Here is an 18,641-nt window from a genome sequence, read left to right as displayed (position 1 = left end):
AGAAAAAATATCCTTATATATAGATGCAACATTTATTGCTATAAAATATTTCATCATTAAATCTAAATACTGTATTTTTAATTATTCTGCTGTATCATTATGACAAAAAATTGCAAAAATCCAGAAGAAAGGTTTTAAATTTTTCTGGCTAAAGTAATTCTGTAACCCATTTTAAAAAATAATTTTGCAATCATGACAAACTACAGAACTGAATCCTTAGCTTTAAAATTTCAATTTTATTTAATCAATTTTAAATTAATTATGTTTCTAAAACAGAAAAAATGTTGCTTCTTCTCTCTGTCTAAAAAACTGTTTAAATTGTAAGCTCTTTGGGACACAATGCAAATTTTATAATATAGTTGTGTAATACATTTCAGATGGATCTAGTACAATATGAATAATAATATGTATCAATATGAACGTTTTTACTTTTTTACCTGTCCACTGTTCATGAACTCATGTACTTGACTTTTGATTGGGTGTTTGAATAACTAATTAATGTGTCACTCTTTCCTCTCCCTGACTGAACAACTGCATATATTTTGGGCATATTGCAAACAGCTTTCCTTTTGTAAGACTGGAAGCGTAACAGAAAAAGCTATCTTGCAATTATTTCTTTGAACACATCTGTTAAACATTGTGACTCAAACAAGAATAAATATGTCTGGTTTGATTTCGGTTGAATTTCTTCGGTATTGTTTACCATATTGAATGATTAATTGTTAATCACGTAGCTAATATTCTCTTGTGCAAGTAAAGCCTGCACCAATGTTCCTTTAGAAAATCTGCTCAAGGAAATAACACTTAGGCAGTCCTCTTAGAATGGTGGCTGTTTTTTTTCTTTTTATTATTAAGTATTGTGCAGAAACTGTCTTATCTTTTTGTTTTGTTTAATGTCACGTACCTTTGTATGATAGTTGCCAGTTACTGCCAGCTCCTATGAGATCTTTGTCAGCTAACTAGGCAACATTGCTTTGTGCCGAAGTTCCTCTTCATGTTAGTAAGAATGAATACGTAATTATATGTGCAGAATTACACTTTGATTTTTAGCCCCTTTCAGTTGAGTTTAGAACAAAATTACTTATTCTTGTGAACCTCTCAAATTCTGTTAACATCTTTGTAACTTTGAAGGTGTTCATCTGAATAAAAACCAGATGGAATCAGGTATGCCATGCTATATAAATCAAAAATGGCAATTAAAAGAGAAAAGGCCAGAAAAAAACCTTCATTTAATTTCAAATTGCTCATGGGATGGTTGTTGAATCTGTTATCCATAACTATGTATGTTGTTCTTGCTTCTCCTCAGACAGTTCAGGAGAAGCTGTCAACATGAGTGCTGCTGACAGCGGGGTCAGTAGTCTCTGTGCAATATGTGGAGACCGAGCGACTGGAAAACATTATGGTGCTTCCAGCTGTGATGGATGCAAGGGATTCTTTAGACGCAGTATACGGAAAAATCATGTCTATACATGCAGGTATTTCAAAAGTTTGTCTAGAGGCACTAAATTAATGAATTTAAGCAAAAATGACATTCATACCTTTTCAGACTTTTCAGAACTATGCCAGGGTATTTTCAGATTTTTCTTAAGGAATTCTGACCAGCATTATTGATGAGCATTTGGTTCATGGTGTACTCTTCTGACTGGAAAAAATGTCTTTTATTCAAGACTACTTGATATTAAATATTCCAGATACCACACTCCAGATGTCTCTTGATATTGTTGATATCATTACATCACTCAGGAGCTGTTTCACTCTTTTCTTTATGATCACAGAAGTAATCTCCTGGGGGAGGGGGAGAAAGGAAAAATTCTTACATTTTCACTGGTACTGTGAAATTCTTAACTGTTTTCTAAAAAATATTTTCATAATTTTTCTTATGAAAGCAGTTTTTGAATAGAAAGACTTAAGATTTATGAGTCTTGTTTTAAGGGCTGTACAAGCACATCTGCACATCTTCCCACTTTGCATGAGACCCTGCTCTTTTGAGTGACCATTTCCCCCCCGTCAGTCTGAATGGCAATCTGTTAATTTCCGGGTGTCTGGCTGTCCAAATTATCACACTGCAGGTGTGTGCACCATGTCTGAAGAATTGCTCTGTGCATGCACAATTTCATAAAATGTCAGTATTAAGCTGTGCACAGAATATAGGCAAACCTCTGTGAGTTTAGACAAATCACTAAAGGAGAAAACTTCATGTAAGAATGTCTTGTTACCGGAAATGTTTGCTACACTATTCCTTGGTTGCTTAATACTCTAGGGAAATCTCTCCCTTATAGACATACCACAGTGATACAGCGTAGACATACCTCTAAAGTGGTGTGACAAGAGCTGATAAAAGTAATTTCAGGAAGAGCTCTGCAAAACATAGATCTGTTTATCTAACAAACACATACACAACAAAAAGGCAGAAGGAAACAGGGAGAATGGGGGATTGCTCACATGCATCCCCCTTAGGCATACCTGTAGATGTTCATGAGAGCTTGGGTGAACCTTCTTGCAGTGTCACACTCAGTATGTTTCCTCATGTCTTCATTTCATTGTGTTAGAAAATCTTCCTCCCATTTGCTGTTTAAATTGTAACCTGTGATGATACAACATGTAGCTTGTTCATTGGTATCTCCTGGAAGGAGTAAAATTTTGCCAGCCAAGAGTACTGGTTGTGCAGCTAAGGGCTGCTCCATGACAGTCAAACTTCGCATTTTTCTTGATTCTCCTTTTCTTTTCCTTTTTGTAGCTTTTTTTTTTTTTCCTCCCACTGCCATTTGATGCAGCCAGTTACTGACATTTCTCATAAATAAACTAAGGTGTAAATGATGTGCAAAACTCAAATTTTTCAACACTTGCCCATTCCAATGCATATATATGTGTCTACACACACATATATATTCCTGCAAATGAAGAAGGTATGAAACACTTCTCAAGACTGATTAATTAAAAAAAAAACAAAACAAAACAAAAGAAGAAAGTCTGTGGTTATAGATGTTATTCTGACAGGCTGTACTGGTTGGTTTTCTTCTTTGTAATCAGGGTGCTCTTTATTAATGTATTAATACTATCATTAATATTCTTACTATATAATAATATTAATAACATTATTATGGTTTTATATATTTAAACATTATTATAGTTTATTATATAATTATATATGATTATATATAATATACTGTATATTATGGCAATTATAAAATAATAATAATATGTGATAATAATATAATTAATGTTAATGTAATTAATACATTAATCTTTTCTTGTCTCTGATAGATTTAACCGGCAATGTATTGTTGACAAGGACAAAAGGAATCAATGCAGATATTGTCGTTTAAAAAAGTGTTTTCGAGCAGGAATGAAAAAAGAAGGTAATGATATTTTATTTTATATGCAAAGAGAAATAATCTCAATTATTTTAAAAATATAATAAAAACTCTAAAAAGCTCCAGCAGGATAATTCAATGGAAAATCTGCTATAATGCCTTCATGATGGACAAATGCTTTTCTATTGAGGTGAAATATGCGTCATCTAGTTTTCAGGTCAGTAAACACTTTAACACTTTGAGCATTAGCAAATCTATGGGTTTAAAGTGAATTTGCAATTGTTTAATCCATTAATCCTAGTGTCAAAATTGATTAATTTCTAAGTGTTGAGCCATATCCTGGAAAAGTTCAAACTGTGAGATTTTAGGTTAATTTTTTGCCAAATTTGTGTAATAAAATCTCTATCTGGGATTTTATTTCTCCCCTTTCTAATTAATGACAGTGACGATTTACTGCTTCTTCCTGTGAATTTAAACATTTGAAGCATTTAAGCCAGAGGAAGGAGTGTGAAGTTGAGTGAAAAAGTAGTAGGGGCAACAGTAGTGGTAGCTGTCAGTGGAGTGCCCACATTAATTAAGAAAAATGTCTAATCTCATTAGGGCTTAATATGGGAAGATTGTTGCTTACACATCTCACTGTCAGATGTGAAGAAACATGGGTGTCTCTGTGATCTTCCTGTCAACGTGGAAGGAGCAATGACCGTAGGAGCACAGCAATAGGGAAAGGAAGACAGTGGGAATATCAGAGGATTCTTGTGTCAGGTTGTTGGGACTGTTGCTTCACTGGCAATAATGATGTAGAGACAAAAGATACCTGATATGGTTCAAATAAGTACTCAGAAATGGTTTATCACAAACTTTGCTACCTGTTTTGTTTGGCTCATGGTGTACCTGCCTGAAGGCCAGTCTGCAACCTGTGGGCACAGTTCTCCTGTACTGTAACAAGGCTTTAATATTTTTAGTCTATACATAGCTTTCCTAAGATAAAGGAAACTGTTTCTTTATGCTCTCATATATCTATACTATAGTATTGCCTTGCTAGTGATCAAGTTTTGGTATGAGGTAAAATGGATTTTCTCCTTGCAGCTGGATGGGGATATTTGAAACAGCGTTACACTCTGTATGTTATGAAGTAGGTTTGTTGAATCTTGTGGCTCTCCTTGAACACAGTGTAACTTTTTGGAATTTGAGCCATTAAAATCAGTAACATATTGTATAAATATTATCAATTTGACATGAAGAAAAGGGAAGACCTGCATGTCCACGGCAACCTTAAAAGTTTTACAAAAAGCAGAGCTTCACAGTCTTTCAAAGCCTGGAACTAAAGAATAGTTTAGCTCTGAAGGGACATCTGGAAGGTATCTAGTCCAGGCCCCCGTTTAAAGCCAGGCTAATTTCTAGGTTCAGTCAGGTTGCTTGGGACCCTGTCCAGCCAAGTTTATACAGTCCCTGAGAGGGCAGATTCTGCAGCCTCTCTCAGCAGCTTCTTCCAGTGCTTGACCACCCTCACTGGGAAGAGTTTATTTCCTTATTGCTAATTGGAATGTGTCTCACTGCAATGAGGGTAGTGTCTGTTGCCTCTTGTCCTTTCCCTGTGCACCTTGGAAGAATCTGGCTCCATTTTCTGTAAACTACAGAAATTAAAACCTTCACCTCCACCTTGGTTCTCTCATTTCCACATGAACAAAGATGCCTCGCTCTGCTTCACCTTGTGTTGTGGGTTGCATCTCCATAGCCCTCTGCTGGACACTGCACAGGGTTCCAGCATTTTTTGTGTACTGGGAAGCCAAAACAGAGACAAAAACTCCCCTCAACATGCTAATGCAGCCAGGTGTATGGCTAGCTGACATCATCATGAAGCATGCTGAAATCTTTAACCTAATTTACACCATTCTTCCTCCTTTGGTCCCACTACCTATAAAATATTCCTTTTGCATCTGAGCCGTGTTTATTTAAGTCTTCCCAGTGCTAAAATAATTTAAAACACAGAACTGTAAATTTCACTGTTTGTGTGTTGTTATATACCTCTCTACACCATCAGGGGATGTCTCATAGCGTAAGTGTAGCATAGTCTGTATGATAGTTCCTCAGCTTGTTTCTAGCAGATCACTTTCTTTTCTTCAGGGCCAAGGCCTGTATAAGCTGTATAAGCTCTTTAAACAGATATTCCCCCTTCCTCATGGAGTCTCTGTTTAAGGCAGTTTTAGCCTGAACTGATGAAAAGGCTTTAGCAAGACAGACAATCTGGTCTAATAATCCAAAATTGTACATACGCAGGAGAAAATTGAAGCATTTCGCTATGATTCTGAAAGCCCTCCACCGGTGACTTTCATTAGTGATTGTCAGAATACCTTAGTATTTTTCTAATTGGCACTGACCTTATTTTAATTATTTGGGTAGCACTTAAACTGTGGAGATTCAGTGAAAGTTTTTTTTCTGCATTCTTTTAAAAAGGGTTATATTTTTTTGTTTCCTGTGTACATGAACATTTAGCACTTTGTGTTTATCACTGCACATTTCTTACTGTGACCTTAATAAAAGGCCCATCAGTGAGCGTCCTTGGCAAAAAGTTAGTACACCTCTCAAATAAACTTGTGCATTGCTCAGATAAACCCTGAAAACTATCCAGTGTATAGAATATTTTATTTTTTTTATTGAAGCCTTTGGTACTACTCCTAAATTCAGTAATGCAGATTGTTTCCCACAAAATAGCAAACATATCTTTGGAAATAAAGCTGCTGCTCTTAAAAATTGATGAGATTCCTTGTGCAATAAAAAGATTTTGATCAGCACAATTCTTATTTTTTTTTCCTCTTTTCTTTTCTCCTTGGTCTAACCTTGGACATGATCTAGGTTTTAGAAAAATCTGATTGATAGTTTTATTTCTTCTTCTTCCTTCAATTCAAAAGTAATCCTTGTTGCTTCATAAACCTTGCATGCGCTAATTAAGGATTCCTTACCCAAAGCACTTTTAACTGCCTATTTTTGGACCCCATGAGACAAAACTTACTGGCCTGAAAGTTTTTTGGTGCCTTTTTAATTTTTTTTTTTTGTATTAACTTAGTTTATGTTCTGTAAACTGGCTAGGAGTGCAATGTCACAGAGGAGGAACATGAGATTTAAGTTTCAACATTATCCTGCTAGTGGATTAAGTTCACAATTCATTCCTGTGTCAGGGTTTCTCACAGGAGAGCAGGAGTAAGGCTGTCAGACTGCCTCTGACTGAGGCATTCTGTAAAGTGGTGCTGTATACCTCTTGACCTGTTCAGCAGTCTGGAGATGTCCATGTCTACCATCATCATAAAACCTCACTTATTAAATTGGTTAAAATAACAAAATGACAGCGTATGTTCAAGTTCAAAGGAAGAAAGAGATTTTACTGTAATAAAGCCAGTCACAAAAGTGCTGATAATTCATTGTCTATCTAATTAGTTATACGTAGTTTTTATAGGCAAACAGTATACAGGTAAAGACCATAAACATGTATTGTCATCTTTCCTCATTACTTAGAGCTAAAAGCACAAGGTCTTTTTTAATATCATACGTTTTGATTCTTATAGTTATATAGTAAACTTCTGAAATGATATTGTGTGGCGATGTCTACAAGTCAATAAACGAGATGATTATTCTTTTCCAGCTGTACAAAATGAACGGGACAGGATAAGCACAAGAAGAAACACTTTTGATGGCTGCAACATTCCCTCTATTAGCACATTGTCACAAGCTGAGACACTCTCCCGTCAGGTACTGAGATCTGCCACAACATTATTTGATTACTTTAACACCATTTTTCTAAAGTTAAATATTTTTCAGTTTCTTATTGTATTAAGCATAATTATTGAGATTACTTTTTTCTACTTCCAAATGCACCCAGTTTCCTCTTCCCAATGAAAGAATCAGTGATAGAATACATTCTTAAAGCAAAGTCAATAAAAAAATTCCACTTTGTTCAGGAAAATATGTCCTAGGCACCTTTCTTAATAAAGCTTTATGGTTCTTACTGCTTTTAAATCAGTTCTGTCTCAGGCAGCTGGTGGCATCTATCTATCCTTGAGGCTGGCTTTCCCATGAAACATTAAGGAAAAAAATTGTCCAAAGCCATTACATTCAAAGGGGTGTGGACACTCATTTCCTTACATTCTTTTGAAAATCCCATTTTTAATATCCTTAGACATTATAAATAAGGCAAACAGAAGTGTTCCAACTACAGACTCTATTCACATCTCGCTTTTAAATTTTCTTTGTCTCATCTGAACTTCATTTTCTTTTTTTTTTTTCTCCTATCCAATCAATTGCTGAATGGAACAGTCTCCAGTCCTTTTCTGCACCTCAGATAAATCATGGTCATTGATTCTGCATTCTTGCACCTCTTACTAACTTAGAATTTAACTGCCACCTTTATGATTTCATGCTGACTGATTTATACATCCCAAAATGTTTTGTAATCTCATCCTTTATCAGCATCGCTCTTAGGGTGGAACTGTCTGTAAAGAATTGATGCAGGAATTACTGGGTGATAGTCTTTGGCATGTATTGCATGTCTGGGCAGACTAGATGAACATAATGGACCTTCCTACCTTTCATACCTATACCTATTTTTACCTCCTTAGTAATTCCTTGAACTTGCTTATTGTGCTTTTTTTTTGTGTGTGTGTTACTCCCTTAATCATTTCCAACTGGTATATGCAATTCAGGAATAAGAGTTGTCTTAAACAGAATCACATCTTCAGCTGTTCCTGCCACAAAGTTCTTGTTGGATGGTAGATTCCAGGCCTAAAGCATCACCTTGTGTAAACAGAAATTTATTCTACTTATTACTGGGTATGTTGTAGTAGGGGGTAATTGTTCCCAGTATGCCGAGCATATATGAAGATACACTCTTGTCCTCAAAGACCAAGAGGTCACATTAACATGATGGAAAAGTGAAGTCTTTAAAGTCCTTGTTTTTCACTTAATCGAATGGATTTGTAAGATGAGTTCAATCGTGACGAGAGACTTGGAGGAGGTGGTAGTGTCACTAATCATTGGCCATGTCCTTCAGATGTGATACCGCATGAATCTCATGAATTCCCAGCAGAAGCTCACCAAGTAATTTCAGCACAGAGTCTATAGTTTGTCCTATAAGATGTAATATATAAGGATGCATAGCTCTGATTAAAAGATGTTAAAGGAAGGACAATGCATTAAGTTCATGAGCCAGTAAGTCTTAACAGTTAAACAATATACCTGTTCTTTACCTTCCTGAATTAACTTCTAGTTGGTACATAGTAGTCTGTTTTTCTGGTAGATCAGAGTGCCTCCTGCTATCAGAACTCTCTGCGTAGGCACTTTTGAATCATGATCAAGACTCCTCTTACTCTTCTGGAAAATGTGAAATCTGTTTAATTTCATTTACTCTGTTTCTGCACTGAATGTTTTCTTGACTGAATCATTCTGGTAGCTCTCACCTGAATGTTATCCACTATTTTCAACTTTGTTTTTGTAGAACAGATGCCAGAAATGGACTCATGATTACAGCAGGGATTTCACAAATGCTCTGTCTACAAAAAGACAATACCGCTAACCTTTTCCCTACATGATAGCCTTTGAATTATGTATCAGAGGATTTTTTCACCTGCCTAGCTGTTGTATTTCCCTGAGAACTAATGTTCAGCTGGTTAACTGCCATTAATATCTAAGCTGTTTCCAGTGTTTTAGACTACTGAATTATGAAGGAAGCACTGAGCTTTAGTTCAGAAGTGCAACTCCTTTTGACCACCCAAGGATAATGGGATTTCACCACAGATCCCACTGGGGGATTTAAGATGGATCTGGGAATGAAGGGGATCTGGTAGGAGTCAACCTAAATAGCATCCACCATCCTGAAATGTGTAGGTACACAGCATTAGAAGACCAAACAAATATTTTTTGGGGGGTGGGGTGGAGAAGGAGATAATCACACTACAGAATTTCCTGCTTTCTGTAAAACATAAGGTGAAAATCAGTTTCATATGCCTTGTACAGTGGTGGGGTTTTGTTGTGCTGGGATCTTTTTCTTTTCCTTTTTCTTTTTCCTTTTTTGTCTTCATCTTCTTCTTCTTCCTTGATATGATAGCAACTATAAACTCATCTTCTCTTCTCAGGCTTGGTTTTATCTTAAGCTGTCTTTCCTGCCTAGCTTAAAAGCAACCCTGATTTTGTTCCTTTCTTTGAAAAGTCATTAAGAATTTCAGGTTTTGGCTCAGTGATTACATGAAAGTACCCTAGCTTCAGACCCAGAAAGATATTGCTCTCTTCTTATTTCACAGAACACTGTTCACTGCAGGTGGTCTAATGCACACTCATATCCTTTACATTTGCTCTGAAATGTCTCAGGCCTCCGCCTATACTGCCGCTTCATCATTACAAACCATTCTCCTCCAGGCACTAAAACCCCCTGTTTTACCTTCTAAAGTTAATGATACTTATCTTTTCACTAGAAGAGCATGCTACCCCCTTAACTCTTTCTTCCTTTGCCCTTAATGTTACTGCATGCCCCTATGAGCTCTTTTTTCTTTCTGAAATGAGGTAAATGTCAACCATTGTAAAGGATTAAAAACCCCCACCTCACCCCTACAAATTATCAGGGCTTGGGTATATTAAAAATAGTATTTCAGAATGAGGAGATCTTGTATCATGATATAAATAGTGTAATTTTTAACATACCGTAATACACACTGGTAGTAATGAGAAATGAAAGATTTATGTGCAGACTAATTGTCCATATGGTCAAGGAAATTCTCAAGAGTATGCATGATTACTGATGTGATTTTTTTCTTAAATATGCTGTTAACCATTGAAAATGCAGTTATATGTAATTTAACATTGTTACTTTTTTCTCTCACTATGGCCAGATCTCAGTCGCCAGTCCTGGTGCTAGCACTGACATAAATGTTAAGAAAATTGCTGGTATTAGTGATGTCTGTGAATCTATGAAGCAACAACTTTTGGTGCTGGTGGAATGGGCTAAATATATTCCAGGTTTCTGTGAGTTACCACTGGATGACCAGGTATAAGAGGAGACCAAAGAGAAGGGTTTAATTACTGTCCCGCTATTTCTGTGATATTTAAATGTTACAATTAAACACTCATTTTTTGGTAGCTGAGTGCTAGGTCTACCATCTTAATGGTTTTTAAACTTATGAAATAGCACCACCACAAAAAAAACCCAAACAGAGGAAATTGATAAGGCTCTAGCACACTAATGAAAAGAAGCAGCAACCTACTATGTCTTCAATTGTTTTGTGCTTTGTGTATTGTTTTGGAAGCAGAGATACCAACCTGCATGGAAAAATGAAAAAAATCTTGTAAAAAAAAGCCATGTTTTTTTCAGACCTTGCAAAGTGTTTTTTTCATGTTCACCTTTCATTATAATATGGTTTAAGACAGCATGTTATTTGATCTGAAGCATGTCTTCTCTACTTGGAAAAAATAAAATCCATTAGAATCTCAAACAAATGCCAAACATACTGATATCAATCCATAGCAAATAATCTTTCATATAATACAGTGTACTAAAATTATATTGTATATAATCAGCGCAGGGGAAAAAAGCACCAAACCTTGAAAATTCTTAAGGGTTTTTATGACAGAGGTCTGATCTATCATTGCATCTGCAATATATCCTGATATATCACTGGCTTTCGGAGTAAGTTGTGCTAGCACACTTGGAATCAGTGTCTCCATGTTGCGGTGAGCAGTTCCCTTACCGGCTGCCTGGGCAGGAGGTTAATTCATGGCTCAGGATCTCTTGATTCCAGTCCACCAAAATCTGACTCAGCTTGAAAGTGACTTTATGAAGTTGAATTGTGTAATTCCTCCTTTTTGCCTCCTCAGTCTCTCAGTTTTTAGGAAAATCCTGTAAGGACGGTTAAATCATCCTTGGGTTTGAGACTCAAACTGAGTCATTCCCTCTTATACTTTTCCCCAGGAATACAGGGTGTTTCAGCCCACAGAAGACCCCCCAGATAGGGCCTTGATGTCTTTTCAGACCCACAGAGTGTGATATGTGTGCACAATCTCAACATACTGGAATAATTTAAAAATCGGTTCATGTAAAGAATAGAATTTTTTAATGCATTGGTTACACAAGAGCAACAAAAGTGAGCAAAAATATTGCTGTTTTTATTTTTAAGATGGCATGAAGGAAAAGAGAAGGGATCAGACCTCATTAAAAAGCTCCTGTATTTTAAAAAAAAAAAAAGATATCACCTTAGAAAGATAGGCTGAAAGCACCCCTGCAGTGCTTGAAGAGTACATGTTGGGAAATAATCCAGAACATTAAGTACCTAAGAAGAGTGTGACAAAGGTATTGGGAGTTAAAACAAATGCCACTTTTGCATTTGTGATAGCCTTTCTAAGGGGCATTGTGCATTTAATTATAAAATAAACAGTCTGGTTTTGAGCAAACGATTCCTCATGTGGGAATCAGCCTATTTACAAACCCTAGAGCAGGCCGGAGCAGATAAGTTAGCTCTACTGACAAGGTGAAAAGTCTTCACACATTAAGAATTCCTAGGTGCTGTGTACCTTTACATCATGCGTAAAGTACTGGCTTGGATTCGTAAGAAAATAATTACTTGCCAAGGAAGGAGTTCCTTGAGAAAATAGAGGCTAGTGCTGAAGTTTCAAACAGATACTAAAACCAAGGGAAGTAAATAGGTGACAAAGAGTAATGTAATGACCACATTTCAAAGTGTCTTCCCGGGATGAATCAGGTTTCTTCTTTGTTGATGGTGATGGATATTTTAGCATATCTGGTTTTGTTGGGGAAAAAGCTCTTTTGAGTGTCCCATAAGTTTTTCATTCAAGGTGAGAAAAATGAAACACTGATAGTGCCGAATATTCTGTAACAGTTCATTCCAGCCCACCAGAGTCTTTAGTGTCAACTTAAAATTCCAGAGAAAACTGTACTAGGAAATAAATGCAAGTATGTATTTATTGAGAAGTATTTTGCAGAGCTGTATGTTTAAAATATAGACCAAATGCTAGAACTAACAGGGGATGATAATTTAATTATAGTGTACTGCTAGTACAGTGTTTTTACATTCACTGTACATTTTTACATTAGAATTTTAAAAATCTTAAACATGTACCTATAGCTGAATGCACTCACAGTAATATGCATCCTCATTTCTTTTACCCTTATTGAAACTTACTGCTTTATTGTCTAATTAGAGTCTGCTGTTTTTTTCTTGAGGTTGCCCTGCTAAGAGCACATGCTGGGGAACACCTGTTGCTTGGAGCAGCAAAGCGGTCCATGGCGTATAAGGACATTTTACTTTTAGGTAAATATTTGTTTTGTTTTAATTAATAATGATGATGTTGTAGTACATTAGCAACCATGTAATCACTTAAGTAGGACAACTGATATGGCACAATCAAAGCAATGCATTCTGTGAATGCTAAATAGCTATTTAATGGTATAATGTCACGTGCCCCCTTCCAGCAAAAGAGGTGAACAGCTTCCTGTGAGTTAATACGGCTAAAGGTTTAAATGGATACCAGAAGCCACAGCTTAAGGGGGTGGCTGGCAGATTTTCTCCTTACATGAACATCCTTTCTGCACCTTTGTCCCATAAAAAAACCAGAACACAAAAGCTCCATAAAACCTCTTTGATTAAGAGAGGAGCAGCCAACCTGTGGCCCATGTACTAATTTCAATCTTTGTGAAAACCATTTATCTGGAGCTTTCTCAAGAGCCCTTCAGACGCAGTCAGAGAACACCCTATAGACTAAAAAGTTGGATAGCCTGTTCCCTGCAATTCGCTTTCTCAGGAGCCCTCTCACTGCTGCCTTGGCAGTCGCCATGTAGCCATCATGCAAACAGCATACCTGTTGTCCTCTGCCACGTGGGAGATGGGTGAATCCATGGCACAGTGAGCAGTCATGCCTGCATAAGCATATTCTTGGTCACTTGAAGTGGATCCTTCACTGGGTTATATGATATAACTTATGTTAGATCACTTCTGGACAGAAGGTGAATTAAGATGCTGTGATGGAGACTTCTTCAAAATATCAATTTAAAATTGAAACATAAATTAAAAACTTATTTTGTACTCTGAAAATTTTTATGATGCTTACGGTTTTTCTTAGGAGTAACAAAAGCTTCTGTTAGAAAAAGAATTCCTGGTGTCTCCTCTGGAAGAAGGCTTCTTCGACCATTGATGAATCCTGATCATTCAGTTTGGAATATAGTATTTTAATGGGGGAAGAATAAATTTTAAGATCAGTTTATAATTATATTTATCTATTACATAAAGTTGAAGGCCTATTTGCTCCATACTTGTGCAATCAAATATGGACCTCAGCTCTATGGGCTAATCGGTTACTGTACATGTTGGCATATTTATGTGCACAGATTATTTACTGGGTGACAGCTGTATTTTGCACTTACTCTGTTTGCAAACAGTTTTGTATGACACAAAGGAAAGTTACTACTCAAAAAAATATTAATTTGATTAAGCGAAATGAGATACGCTTTTGAAAATGGGCTTCATCTAGTATGTTGCATCAAAGTCTTTATATCAATCTGCATGTTGGTATTCTTTCTCTCTAAGGCAACAATTACATAATCCATCGCAACAGTACTGAAGTAGAAATCAGCCGAGTGGCAAATCGGATTCTGGATGAATTAGTTCGACCCTTCCAGGAAATTCAAATAGATGACAATGAGTATGCTTGCTTGAAAGCAATTGTGTTTTTTGATCCAGGTACTTTTTCAAAAATATCTCTCAGAATTATTTTAGATGTGATTATATTGGAAGTAATTTCTGTTGAGGTACCATGTGCTCATGTTATATACCTGGATGGAAAAGAATTAAATGAAAAAAGTAAGATGCTCCTCCCAAATCATAATCTGTCTTGACTTTAAGATTTTGTCATTTTTAAGATGCAAAAGGCCTGAGTAATCCAATGAAGATTAAGAACATGCGGTTCCAAGTCCAGATCAGTTTAGAGGATTATATTAATGACCGTCAGTATGACTCCCGAGGAAGATTTGGTGAACTTCTGCTTCTACTGCCCACACTCCAGAGCATCACTTGGCAAATGATTGAGCAAATACAATTGGTTAAACTATTTGGAATTGTTAAAATTGACAGTTTACTTCAGGAAATGTTACTGGGAGGTAGGCTAACAGCTTGTTAAATTTACAATGTTGTGTTATGTTGAATTTAGCATACATCATGAGGGGATCATGATGTAAGCAAGCACTCTGACTGTTGCCTTGCTGGCTGAGCTTTGGGTCATATAATTGTTATCTAAAGCCTTCTTGTCTTGGCTGCTCATCTTATTAACTCAGTCCTACAACCTGAGATTGTGCTGTGTTCTTCTCAGTCATTGCTGGATATCTAGACATACAATTCCCTAGGCACGCGGAAGAATCCCTACAAATACTTCATGAAATCCACTGTTAATGCAGTCAAAACAGAGAAAACAAATACGGTGCTTAATGTGGTTGGTCTGGTTAAATTGTTTAATGAATACCCAGAGGCAATTATTCAAATTGCCAATCAAAATATTTGCTCTGCAGAAATGTAATTACTGAAGTTTAAGTTGCTGGTGACAGCATGGTCTTTGGAATTAATAAATGCTCATGTTATTTTTGCAGGTACTTCTAATGATGCCAGTCATCTGCATCATCCAATACATCCTCACTTAGCCCAAGATCCATTAACTGGCCAAACTATCCTCATAAGTTCAATGTCTGCTCCTTTACATACAGAACAGATTTGTAAGTAATTGCAAGTTAGCTTTCTGTCATAACATGTCACTGTTATATTTAAAAATATTATTTAGATTGGTGGCTCCTCAATGCTCAAAGTTATTTCATCAGCATTCTTACAGTAAAATAATTGTGCATTAGAACCTTATGTATATAAACAATGTTAAGTAAGAGACTTTGACCTGAATTTAATATTTAAAAAATTCATCACCATTCTGATATATGATTGTTTTCACATGCACAATTTTTAATAAACTAAAAATTCTGAGAATTAAAATATTCTGTTTCCCTAGCATGCCTAATGTAACAGAACTTCCGTTCAGCACAGTAGTATCTATCTCTGTATGCAGAGTAGGTCAGAATGTAAAAATACATAATTGTTTCTATATTCTTTTTCAGCAACTCCAGAAACTCCATTACCTTCCCCTCCTCAAGGCTCTGGGCAAGAATACAAAATGTCTACAAATCAGGCTTCAGTCATTGCACAGCAATCTATTTTGAAACAAAAACCATTGTGATGTTTCTGTCTGTCTTACTTGTCCTTCCTTCCTTCCTTCCTTCCTTCCTTCCTTCCTTTCTTCCTTCCTTCCTTCCTTCCTTCCTTCCTTCCTTCCTTCCTTCCTTCCTTCCTTCCTTCCTTCCTTCCTTCCCTTCTTCCTTTTTATGCACTAGATAAATTGGTAGGACACTTGCACATTTAAAATCTCAGGATTAAAAAGGAAATTATTTCCTCAGCAGCCACTACTGTGGGTGTTTCTTAAAACACCTCATGATTTGGAAAGTAATACTGTTCTGACTGCCACATAAAACTGTAACTGTGGACACTGCAGTCTGACAAATATGTATAGAGGTTGATATGAGTTTTAGATCTTATACCTGCACAGATTCATTTTTTATTTCCTGTTTTAGTTGTTGTCTTAATATTATTGTTTTAAATGTGTATATAATTTTTTAATTGTGGCAGAACTGGTTAGTGCTTGTTTAGCTGTGAATTGTAGGCACAAAAAAGTGGGTTGATCAGACAAAACTTAAGATTCCATTAATTCCTCACTGCTTAGTTATTTGTATGAATCAGAGGTCCTGCCATAGGCTAATACATTTGAAGACTTTTTAAAATCTGTATACAAAGTAATTTCTGTATCAGTCAATTGGACAGTGCCAAGGCATAGGTGCTAGCATTTAAATTGCGAAGTACTTAGAACAAGGACTAGTATGTTTTCTGGTCAGGACTATTACTTTCCCAAGCAATTTCTGGGCACACTTTGGGGATTAGGCCAGTCCAAAGACACTTTTTACCAGGTACTTTCGATATGGCCACCTCTCTTCAGGGGCACAGAGAGTATAACTAGGAATATGGCCAGACCATGCCACTTGACCTCAGGGCTGGATGTAGACTTTGTACTGTTCAATTTACTAGTGTAAATGTTAGCCATTGTGTTTATTTGCCTAACTGGCTAATGAATATATGTTTTAGCAATCACTCTAAAATTCAGCTACAGAGAAACTGTAGTTATGTAGCAGCACTGTGTCTGGAGAGGTACGGCTTACTGACTCAAGCAGCAAATGTGCCTGAGTTCAGTTCCAGATGTTCCTGGTTTGAGCCATGGTATTTCAAGCTAGAAGGCAGCAAGCACACCAGATACTCATCCTCTGGATTTTTAAGAGTTTTCAGAAGACTGGGATGAATTGATTTACTGTGACGAGCCCTCTTCTCCTCTTCCTTCCCTTCCAGTCTGGGAGGTTCCAACACTAAGTTTTGTATCTGGAGTCTGTACTAACGAACCCATCTGGATTTGGACCCTCTGTGGATTTGCACAAGGGGGACCTTGTGACACATACTCACTTGGACATATACTTACTCAGTTACAATTTGTGAAGACAATCTATTAGGATACATAAAGTGATATGTTGTTCATACAACACTGACATCATAACAAAATCACCACTTTGCACAATGCATTTATTCCAGAAACGAATTATTTTCCTTTAGTACTTTAAAGTAGACTTTCTTCCCAGATGTTATGTAAGAGAGAAATGGAGGGCGGAAAAAGGAGAGGAAAATATTGCTGTTTGATGAACTATTGCAAAGAGAAAACAGTGGAGTCAGAAATTCCACAAGGTCAGATATTGATCATCCTGAACCAGACACCTGCATTAACTGCAGCATCCAAAGATGGGTGATGTTATACCTCTGGCATTTGAAAGTTGCTCAAACTGGTATGATTCTTCAGATACGTTTTTGCAGGTGGGAATTGCACCACAGTAATTGCTGAGCTGACCTGAACTTTCAACAGGCTTTAATGAGAATACACTTACCACCAGGTAGATGCTGTGGGTTTTGATGTTATTTTAAAGTAGTTGCTTTTGCAAAGTCTGTGTACAGTAGCCCTTAATGTGTACCTTTTGCTTTTTAGAGTGTTTTTCTTTTTGCTGTTTACTGTTTAGTTTTTATCAGTGCATTGTTCTTTTTACAAATCCCTTTTAATATGAGTTTTTATGACAGAATAAAGTACTGAAGTTTTACCATTAACTTTAGGGGAATCTGGACTGTGCTGTTTTTATAAATTGTCCACCAATGCTTTGTGGAGAAAGAAAAAAGTAAAGCATGCACGAGAAATACCAAGCAGCCCAAAAGTTGACTGATGTGGGTTACTTTTGTGTACCTGTCATAGAAAGAATGCTGGACTCAAGTTGGCTCTGCATGACTTTACTGGGTCAGATTAATTAAGTTGGTTGCATAAACATGGTGGTATTGGTTCTGACTAAAAACATTTAACTGGAAATAAAAAGTAATCCCCAAGTTGGCCACCCTTGCCTTATATAAGTGGTCTGAATAATAGCTTAATGGGTTTAGTTTTTACACTGTACTTTAGATATAAAGTGTACAGTTAAATGTTGTCACACACTGCCAAAATGTACTGGATGAAAAATATACTTTAGTATTTTATCTGACAAAAAGTTGTTATCTATTTTGTACGATATATTACATTTTTGAATAAGAACACCACCACTGTAATTTATTGGGAAAAGCTGATTTATTTTATAAATGTAATGTTATTTTTGTAAACTTAATTATGAAAAATCAGAAATGATTAGCTTTGTTAAATATTAAATTATAATGAGATGTAACTTTATATGTTTGAATTTCGATACCAAGTTTTTGTGTTGAGCATTTGGGATTGAAATGGTTGCTGGAAGTATTTCAAATGGACTGTTTTTCATCAAAGCTCAATAAAGAAACATGAATGATCCGAATGACACATTTGCCTTTTGGTAAATTTTTTACTATTCAGATAAACAATGACAATGCTTTATATTGCTTATGTTATGAATGAATATAAAACTGTAACATGCTTTCATGTCTGCAGTATTCACAGCATCACAGAATGGCTGAGGTTGGAAGGGACCTCGGGAGGTCGTCTTATCCAACCCCCCTGCTCAAAGCAGGATATTGAAATCATATGAAAGAATATGATGGCAATATTTTAGTTGATTCTACTGTAACATGGCAAAGTATTACATAGCTACGGTTTTTAATTTTTAGTTCTGACTCAGAAAAGAACTGAAGCACATGCTTAATTCCA

At 36.2% G+C, this 18,641-nt stretch overlaps 1 protein-coding gene across 4 annotated transcripts in view; it reads left to right on the top strand.

Annotated features, from left to right (window-relative positions):
- HNF4G (hepatocyte nuclear factor 4 gamma) overlaps window positions 1-18,317 on the top strand; it is a 61,097-nt gene extending 42,780 nt beyond the window's left edge. For 3 of the 4 annotated variants that reach the window (XM_056332690.1, XM_056332688.1, XM_056332689.1), the window contains 9 exons: window positions 1,307-1,475; window positions 3,265-3,359; window positions 6,952-7,058; window positions 10,187-10,342; window positions 12,532-12,619; window positions 13,892-14,044; window positions 14,224-14,460; window positions 14,944-15,066; window positions 15,457-18,317. In XM_056332690.1, coding sequence (XP_056188665.1) covers window positions 1,330-1,475; window positions 3,265-3,359; window positions 6,952-7,058; window positions 10,187-10,342; window positions 12,532-12,619; window positions 13,892-14,044; window positions 14,224-14,460; window positions 14,944-15,066; window positions 15,457-15,575 — 1,224 coding nt within the window. In that variant the 5' untranslated portion in view covers window positions 1,307-1,329 and the 3' untranslated portion in view covers window positions 15,576-18,317. The remainder of the gene's footprint in view (window positions 1-1,306; window positions 1,476-3,264; window positions 3,360-6,951; window positions 7,059-10,186; window positions 10,343-12,531; window positions 12,620-13,891; window positions 14,045-14,223; window positions 14,461-14,943; window positions 15,067-15,456) is intronic. The other variant, XM_056332691.1, reaches the window with a different exon arrangement.
- Window positions 18,318-18,641: the final 324 nt, after the last annotated feature.

Source organism: Falco biarmicus, chromosome 3, assembly GCF_023638135.1.
Source record: "Falco biarmicus isolate bFalBia1 chromosome 3, bFalBia1.pri, whole genome shotgun sequence".
In the NCBI taxonomy this organism is placed as follows: Eukaryota; Metazoa; Chordata; class Aves; order Falconiformes; family Falconidae; genus Falco; species Falco biarmicus.
The sequence above is the reverse complement of the archived record's forward strand: the minus strand, read 5'-3'. Positions and strand labels throughout refer to the sequence as shown.